This window comes from Chaetura pelagica, unplaced genomic scaffold (genome assembly GCF_000747805.2).
Source record: "Chaetura pelagica isolate M959 unplaced genomic scaffold, ChaPel_1.0 scaffold182, whole genome shotgun sequence".
Classification (NCBI taxonomy): Eukaryota; Metazoa; Chordata; class Aves; order Apodiformes; family Apodidae; genus Chaetura; species Chaetura pelagica.
The window spans coordinates 223,387-232,385 of record NW_009952442.1 but is presented as its reverse complement, the minus strand read 5'-3'; the positions used below and the strand labels follow the sequence as shown (position 1 = coordinate 232,385).

At 51.4% G+C, this 8,999-nt stretch overlaps 1 protein-coding gene across 1 annotated transcript in view; it reads left to right on the top strand.

The window, feature by feature from the left end:
* The first annotated feature begins 2,949 nt into the window (after positions 1 to 2,949).
* MAPK4 (mitogen-activated protein kinase 4) overlaps positions 2,950 to 8,999 on the top strand; it is a 19,164-nt gene continuing 13,114 nt past the window's right edge. Inside the window, exon 1 of the mRNA XM_010008495.1 lies at positions 2,950 to 3,495. Coding sequence (XP_010006797.1) covers positions 2,950 to 3,495 — 546 coding nt within the window. The remainder of the gene's footprint in view (positions 3,496 to 8,999) is intronic.

The following is an 8,999-nucleotide window of genomic DNA, read 5'->3' as shown; positions in this document are numbered from 1 at the left end:
TCACATTTTCCCCTTCAGTGCTTCTAGAACTGGACTAATTATTAATCATTAAGCTGACGAGGCAAAACTTGGTTTCCTTCCATTGCATCTAGAGGAAGCCAAGAAGCCTGGCCTGGGAGCAACCCCCATGTCCCCTCCAGCCCCACCTGGTCTCAGCAAACCCTGTGCACTTTGTAGTACCAAAAAGCTGAGAACTGTGGGGACTGAGACATGAGCAAGAGATAGAGCTCAAACCCACCCTAGCACCTTGGCTTCACCTTGGTTGAACCCAAGTGCTCTTTCAGAGTTCCCTTTGCCAGCAGCAACTTTTTTTTGCCCTTTCTTTTAGGCTTTTTTGGTTTTTGCCTCCTCAGACATCCAGGAGACCCGTGCAGAGCCTTGAGAGCTTCAGCACAGGCTTGGGAAACTCAGGTTAGTCATCACAAGTGGAAAAGCTCCAGGTTTCCTGCAGCCAGATGTACCTCTTGCAACCCTTCTGGTTGCTGGTCAGGTCCTCAGACACCCCCCCTGTGGTCCTCAGACCTCCCCGTGGTCCTCAGACCTCCCCATGGTCCTCAGAACCCCCCCTGTGGTCCTCAGACCCCCCCTGTGGTCCTCAGACCCTCCCCGTGGTCCTCAGACCCCCCCTGTGGTCCTCAACCCCCCCTGTGGTCCTCAGACCCCCCCTGTGGTCCTCAGACCCCCCTCCACCTTCTTGTGTTCCCTTTCCACGGCCGTGCAGCTGCGTTGCAACACAGGGGTCACCTTCCATGGGCAAAGGGAATTCACAGGGATGCTCTTCCCTGCTGTCCTTGCAGAGCTTCAGGATTTATTTACCTTCCTTTTCCCCTTCACTCCTTCTTCCTCATGCTTCCTTTTTCCCCTCCTGTGACCAAGGACCGAGGCACCTCTCTGGCTTGTCCTGCTTCCTAGTGGTGAGAGCTGCTGTCTCTGTTCAATCCTTGCGTGCAAAAGCCAGGGTTAGATAATTGCTGAATTGAAGAGAGGCTGTAATTATTTTTTGCTTCAGACTACAGGACCAAGCAGTGTTTGCCAAACTGCTTGGTGGCTGCTGGCAGATGCTCTTGGAGGGTGTCCCTGTCCTGCCTCCATCCCTCCCCACTCGTTTCTGGTCCATCCGTCTTTATTTTCACCATGAACTGCTCCACATCCTTCCTGTGCTGGGGACCCCAGCCCTGGCCCCAGCCCTGCAGGGGGGTCTCAGCAGAGCAGAGCAGAGGGGACAATCCCCTCCCTGGCCCTGCTGGCCACGCTGCTGGGGATGCAGCCCAGGACACGGGTGGGTTCTGGGCTCCAGGACTCATGGGGAGTTTCTCATCACCCAGCACCCCCAGGGCCTGCTCCTCAGGGCTGTTCTCCATCCATTCTCTGCCCATCCCATATTTGTATATGGTTGTTGCGTGGAGAACTTCTTGGTTCTGTGCAACCATGACCTCCTGGAGGGGAAGAGCCAAGCTGGGAGGCTCTGAAGGCAGAAGGGGCTAAACTTGGACAGATGGGCCATTTGTTTTTGGGGCGTCCTGGTGCCACGTGGATCCTTTTGAGGGGTGTGGTGAGAGATGAAGTCAGCTCCTGTTTTCCCACCAGGTCATCCCACCCCTGTGTTCACCACCAGCAAAGCTGCTGGAGAAGTAGGGGGACTGCTGCCCTGTGCTCTTGGTGGGAGATCTGGTCATAGGCCCTGCTAATGGGTTGCAAATCCCACAGTTAATGACACTGCTCCTCCATCTTCATGAGGATGGACACCAAGAGGAGAACTGAGCCCTGTCATTGGCTGCTTTTAGCTTTTCAGCCTCTGCAAAACCAGCTGGGGTGCCAACCCACCTCGTTTGCCCAAGCAATGTTGGTTGTGATGAGCTGAAAACCTCCCTAAATCACTTTGTGACGTTTCCAGACAGATTCAAATAGAAAAACCACCAGAGGGGAAAGGAGAATTTCCAGTTTGCTGTGTCTTACCAGTGGAAAAGGGAAAATTAACCAGCTGAAACTTGCTGGTAATGGTGTGTGCTTCTGGAGGGGATAATTAATGAGTCTCCAAAAGGTCACAGCTTTGCTCATGGTTGACCTTCAGCAAGCCACTCCGGAGGCAGAGCTGGTGTCAAATGAATCCATCTCCTCTTTTTCCTTCCAGGAGCAAGATCCAGCCCTGCTGAGGGAGAACCAGGCAGCACAGGGACCTGCTCTGGAGAGCTGCTGAGATCTGATGGCACTTGGTGGCTCCAGCAGAGGATACACAAGGAGAAGCTGTTGGAACTGCAAACGTGGGAATGTTCTGTGCTGAATGCAGCTTGATGACGTGAGGTTTGATCTTCAAACCATCAAGATTTCTCTCTGCTGGTGGGGAAGATGGGTTCTGACTGTACCAAAAATAGAGTGACCAGGAAGGTGAAGCTTTGCTGACCACTGGGAAGCCCATCTGGAGCCTGGATGCTCTTCTTTGGTGGGGAAGACACCATCACAACTTGTGGGCAGGGAGGGTTTGGGGCAGAAGGGGGACCATGGGGCTGCTCTGGGCTCTGCCCTGTGGTGGGGCCTCCTGGTTGTCCTGGCACTGACCCCCTGGGAACACAGGGCTGGGCATCCACCTGTTCCACCAGCCACGCGCTTCTGCATCGTCTTGGGGACGTCAGAGAAGGAAAGCAAGGCAGGAAAATGTAGCAGTGCTGATTTTCAAGGACCTTTCTGCTTTGCTGGAGATTTCTGGGTGCATTTATCTGCCCTGCTTGGGAGGTCTCTGCCCCTCCTGGATTTCTCACCCAGTTTAATACATATTTCTTCGGTGTCCGTGCATTTGTGTCTATTCTCACCTCCTCTTGAAGCCATGAGCTTCTCCAAGGAACCATGAGGTGCTTGATTTCAACCCACCCCCGTGAGCTGGAAGCCCTTCCACTCCCCCAGCTTTCCAAGTGACCGAGGAAGAACAAGAACCCAGAGAACCTGGAGCCCACCATGGCCGAGAAGTGCGACTGCGTCGCCAGCGCCTACGGCTACGACCTGGGCTGTCGCTTCCTCGACTTCCACCCTTTGGGCTTTGGAGCCAACGGGTTGGTCCTCTCAGCCCTGGACAGCAGGAGCTGCAGGAAGGTGGCAGTGAAGAAGCTGACCATTGGTGATGCACGGAGCATGAAACACGCCTTCCGGGAGGTGAAGATCATCCGCCGCCTGGACCACGACAACGTGGTCAAGGTGTACGAGGTGTTGGGCCCCAAGGGGACCAGCCTGAGGGGGGATTTCTTCAAGTTCAACGTGGTCTACATCGTCCAGGAGTACATGGAGACGGACCTGGCGCGGCTGCTGGAGCAAGGGAAGCTGGCTGAGGAGCATGCCAAGCTCTTCATGTACCAGCTGCTGCGGGGGCTGAAGTACATCCACTCGGCCAACGTCCTCCACCGCGACCTCAAGCCGGCCAATATCTTCATCAGCACGGAGGACCTGGTGCTGAAGATTGGGGACTTTGGGCTGGCCAGGATCGTGGACCAGCACTACTCACACAAGGTAGGATTTGGTGAAGCGCTGGGGCTGGTGGGCTCCTGGGGAGCTGTTATAGAGTCATACGGGTGGGAAGGGGTCTCTGAAGATCATCCAGTCCAACCCCCCTGCCAGAGCAGGGTCACCCAGAGCACATCTCACAGGAACGTGTCCAGATGGGGCTGGAAAGTCTCCAGAGAAGGAGACTCCACAGCCTCTCTGGGCAGCCTGGCCCAGGGCTCTGTCACCCTCACAGTAGTTGAACTCTCACAGTGGTTCAATGCCTGTGGGGTGAAGTGGTGGGATGGTGGTGGATCTTCTAGGGAGAAACCCATCCTTGAGTGTCACAGCTCTGATCTGGGCACCGTTGCTTTGGGCAGGGAGGTGGGGAAGGGGAGAGGGAAGAGGATGGTGAAAAAACCATTTTGGGATCCTAAAGCCAAGCCCCTCTGGTTTTGAGTTTGGAGAGAAACAGAACCTGGGGAGAAGGAAGAAGGTGTTGCAAAGGGTGTCGGGGAGTGAGCGCTGGGTCCTTGTCACTGCTGCCTGTCCCTCCTGTGCCCTGGTTATTTATTACCCAGCTCAGGAAGAGGCTCTGGGATTTTCAAGTGTTGTGGTGTGTCTTTCATTTTTCCAAAAGTCAGGTGCATCCAGAGGCTTTTCCCAAGGGAGAGTGGCTCCTGGAAAAAAAGGCCCCTCAAAAAGGCGGCGCTGTGTGAAGGCAGCGAGTTACTGATTGAAGGAGCTTCAGCTTCTCAGAGGCTGCAGGGTCAGGGTGGGAGTTGTCTGCCCCCATCTGCTGGAGAAATCATTGGAAAGATTGGAAAAATATTAGGAAATTATTTTTTTTCCTAAGCCATTCTCCCTCACCTTAATAACAGCCAGTGCAGTGGGAAGGAGCTGTCAAAGGCTGCAGCTTCGTGGTGGGTTTGCAAGATGTCACTGCATGAGCTTCTTCCCATTCCTCCTAGAGGTGGGTGGCTGGAGCATCCATGTGGAAAAAAAAAACCCCACCAGCAGAGATACTTGGGTACTGCTCTGGAGCAGAGATGAAAATAGCAGCACCACAGATAATGTCAGTTATCTGTAAATTCTGGGCACAGGGTAGTTTGTGTTTGCCAAAGCAGGTGTGCAAAGGTAGAGGAGCAGCAGGAGGGCTCAGATGGGGCTTTGTCCTGCCTTTGGTTTCCAGCTCTGCTCAGATGCCTCAGAAAAATCAATTCCTTTTTGTATTTCTCTTTCAACCTTCCCTTTCCTCAAGGGTTCGTGCAGATTTATGAGCTCCTTGGCCTGTGCTTTTGCAGGAAGCACCAGCAAGAGCCAGAGGACCAGAGTCTGGGGCTGCTGAGCCTGCTCCCTTAGCAGAACAGGGATCCTCACCCCCCCAAATGTTGGTGCTGCCAGCAGAGCTGCCCAAAAGCAGCTGAAACCCTGAGCCCTGCATAAGTAATGCCTGGAAGGACCCAGTAGATCCCAACCTCTGAAGGAAGTGCAGGCAGCTGAAACCCTGAGCCCTGCATAAGTAATGGCTGCAAGTAGATCCCAACCTCTGAAGGAAGTGCAGAGCTACCCCTCTGGCATAGTTTTCTCCCATTAAGGAAGGGTCATCTTCATACTTTGGATTTTTTTCCATTAGGATATTTTGGAATATACTTAGATTGATGGCTGGGTCCTGCTGACACCTCCAATGGCAGGTTGTCTGTTGTCCTTAATCTAAAAGGTCACAGCTTTTCTGACCTGATGTTGCTCAAATCCCAAACCATCCTGCTGGGTGTTAACATGGCAAATAATAACCGTGGTCGACACCGAGCAGGGTTTTAAACACAAAGAGGAAATACAAATGTCCCCTAAATAACATCCCTCATTTGGCAATGTGTCTTGTTCACATGGCTTGCAGCAGGCAACCCTTTCACTGGGATGATTTGGTGAGAAAGAGAGAGATCTCCATCTCTGGGAGATGCCCTGCACCTCAGCAGAGTGTTGGCCTTCACCACCTTTGAAGCAGAGCAGCTTCTCCCACCATGTTTGCTGCTCAAATCCCTTCTCCATGTGGTAAGAGCAGTCAGGGGGGCACTGATGAGATGAATTTCAAGCTGCTAAGGTCACATCCAGCTCTGGGTTTGCACCTTCACAGGGTGCTTATATCTGATGGCTTCAATTTTGCCCCTGTCCCAGACAAACACGTTCCTAAACTCCCTGGGTGCTCAGCTACTTGCAAATGTCTCTTCAGGTCATGGAATATCAGATCTAGCAGGAGAGAACCTTCAGGACATGATCCTGTGCACCCTCCTCTCTCTGTCACCTTGTCCCTTCCCTGATGCTCAATCCATCCAGCTGTGCCTGCTCCTTTCTCTTCCTTCTTACTACTCTTTTTATCCCCATGAGTCTCTAATCCTGCTGTTTATCCCTCCAGAACATCTCCACATGGATCCCTTTTTCTCTGATCACTGTTGTTTGTGGTCATCAGCCTGTCCATGTTGTACAGGATAGTGAGATTAGCTTTTCTGAGGGTTTGGTACCCCAAAGCACTTGGAGGGTGTCTGGCTGTGGCTGCCAGGGGGACCCTCTCTCCTCCCTTTGCCTCTTTCCAACATAAATCGCAGCATTAATTGGCAGAAATTCCACGCTGAGGAGGGTGTGACAGCCCTTTTAGGTGGATATCTCGTGCTAAATAGTTTCCAGAACATCTTCAAACCTTTGAAGTCCTCCCTTTGTTCTATACTTGATCAGTGCAAGCATAATAGCTTCCAGTTCCTCCAGGAAAATGATCAAATCCCCAGGTGGATCATCACGAGAAGGTCTTCAAAGGAGATGAGGACGTGGGACGTTCCTCTGTACGAGGAGACCACCCTCCACGTTCAACCCCGGGGCAGCTGCTGGTGACTTCATGCAGCTTGAGCCTCCCTGCTGTGATCCCAACTCCCTTCTGTCCTCTGATGAAGCACTTTGGAGTCTGTGGCCCTGAAATGAATGAGCTCTGACATCCCAAGACGATGAGAACACGCGTCACGTTGCCCGAGCCGCGCACCACGGCAGGTTGATGATGTTACTGTGGAGCAACATTCCTGCAAAGCTGGCGCCTTTCCCAGCCTCTCCTGGAGCTGCCCTACCTGCCTTTTTAAAAAAAAAGAAGGTTAAAAACTTGCTGCGAAGAGGCAGCAGCCTTTTGGATGATTCCAAAAGCATGGACTTGTTGCTGCTTTGAGTTGTGTGGCCCCCTGGCCCTTGGCACTGCAGCTGCCTGCACCAGGAGCTGGAATTCCTGGCTCTGGATGGAGGTGTGGATGCACAGGCTGGATCCTGCTGGATTTCTTGTTGCTCTGTAGCTTTTGGAGTGCAGAAAGATGGATTTTGGTGTGAAATACACTCGGGAGAGGCTTTGAGCTGTGGTATTAGGAGTTGCTTGGTTTGCAGTAGGTGGAATCCTGAATCTACCTTGAGGAGACCTCCCCTTGGTCCCTTCAGCTCCAAGGAGGAGCTGTGGCCTTGGACAATGGTTGCTCCTCTCCCTGGGCCCTTCCTGGGCTTGGTGGTGGGTGCTGAGTGGTCTGGGTGATTCAGCAGGTGAAAGCAGGGAGTCAAATACATGGGAATTTGGCAGAGAATATTTTCTTGGATGCATAACATAGTTTCTCCTCCTGGTGTTAGAAGCAGAATCTGTGTTGTGTAAAAATTCACATTAATTTTTCTTTGCTTTCCTGTTTCCTGGCTGTGCTGCCGGATCCAACTCCATGCTTGTCCTGCTTGTAGGGAATTCATCACCTTTATAAGATTTCCTGAGCCATTCCTGAACGTGCTGCAGGAGCAGAGGAGGAGCAGGAAGATGAGACTTGAAAATTGAAGAAGAGAAACAGCGTGGGAGGGCTTGAGAGCAAGCTTGGGACTTGAAACTGCTTCTGGTTTTAAATTAACTCCTTTATATTGGTTTTTAAAAGAGATTCCAGTGGTTCTTCAGTTCAGAAAGGGCTGTGCTAAATCCACAGAATATTGTCTTGAAGATGTGTAATGATTCTATGTAGGATCTGTCTTCATTAGAACTAATTTAACATGCTTCTGGTCTTGGTCTTTCTCTCTGGTTCAATCTTCATAAGTGGTGAAATTCCTGCGCTAAAGTCTGATGGCTGGAAGTGCTTGAGCTCTCCATCCTGGCCTGGCTGTCTCCCCCCGTGTCAATCTTGGCACTGTGGGTAGAATAAAAGATGTATTTTATCCTTCCATCAGCCTTTCCTAGTATTTTCCCCCAAGGAGGAGGAAGGATATCCCAGAGCCCAATGCCACGAGAAGCAAGGAGGGGTCCAGCTCTATCATCCATGAATGGATGGGATGGAGAGAAGGTTCTTCCTCTCCATGAGTCCTTCCTGGGCTTGGTGGTGGATGCTGAGTGGTCTGGGTGATTCAGCAGGTGAAAACAGGGAGTCAAATACATGGGAATTTGGCAGGGAATATTTTCTTGGATGCATAATAAGTGCCTGGGGAGGAAAAGGTTTAGCTTGTTGCAGCACAGGTATTTGCTCAGGCGTTTTGCACGGTGCACAACTCAAATCCATCTTGCTGCCAGGGAGGGGGAAACGTAGGAATCACCATCCCCAAAGTTTATTTTCTGGGGATTTTCCCCATAAATTACCAACGTTTACATTGTTGGGAATAATTAGAGTAGCTGGAAAGCAGGGATCTGATTGGGTAATACCCGAGGGCTTTTGTTCCCATTTGGATTCAGCAGCTTTAGCAAAGACATGTTAAACTTCCCAGCTCTTTGGTCTCTGTTGCAGCTTCTCTGGAGAAGACCAAAATGCAAATGTTGTTCTCAAAACAAACCCATGTTGATTCAAAGCTGGACTGGCTGAAATGTTTGGAAATGGGAACAAAACCCAGCAGTGGGGGGAGAGAGGTGTGTTAAAAACCTCCTTGGTGTTTGCGATGGTGCATTGCTCTTGTGTTTGAGGCTGAGACATCTATCCCATAACATCCTGGGAGATATTCTGTATTATATTTAACAGAGAATAGTTTATGAAACTATGTCAGGATGGTTTTTTCCTGAGTTTTTATGTGATCTCTGTTCATGCTGTCGTTGCATTTCGATACTCTCCACGTGCTTTGTGGTGCTTCAAAGCAGTTCAAAGCTGGAGTATTTCATTTGGTTTTGGTCTTTTCTGCTGGGTTTCAGTTCTGTTAATGCCTTCTATTTAAGACAGGGGAAAAAAAAAAGCCCCTGTGCATCCAGAGCTTGGGAGGGCTGGGACACATCCCTGGGGATGCAGGTGTTGTTTGTAGGCTTGGCCACATCCCCTTGAATTCAGCGGGAGCTGCCAAGGGTTTGGCAGTGCTGGGAAATCTCCTCGGTGAGTTGAGGAAGGGGAGGGCTGAGCTCCAAAGAGACCATGGGCTTTGTCCCATGGGGCAACTGCTGAGAGCATCTCCTTGAAATCCAGGTCAAGCATCCCAACCCACTGTCAGCAAAATAGGATGGAGGATGAGGACCTGCCCCACGTCATCCGGCTGCTGGAGGCAACGCTGGGGACACCAGAGGGAAA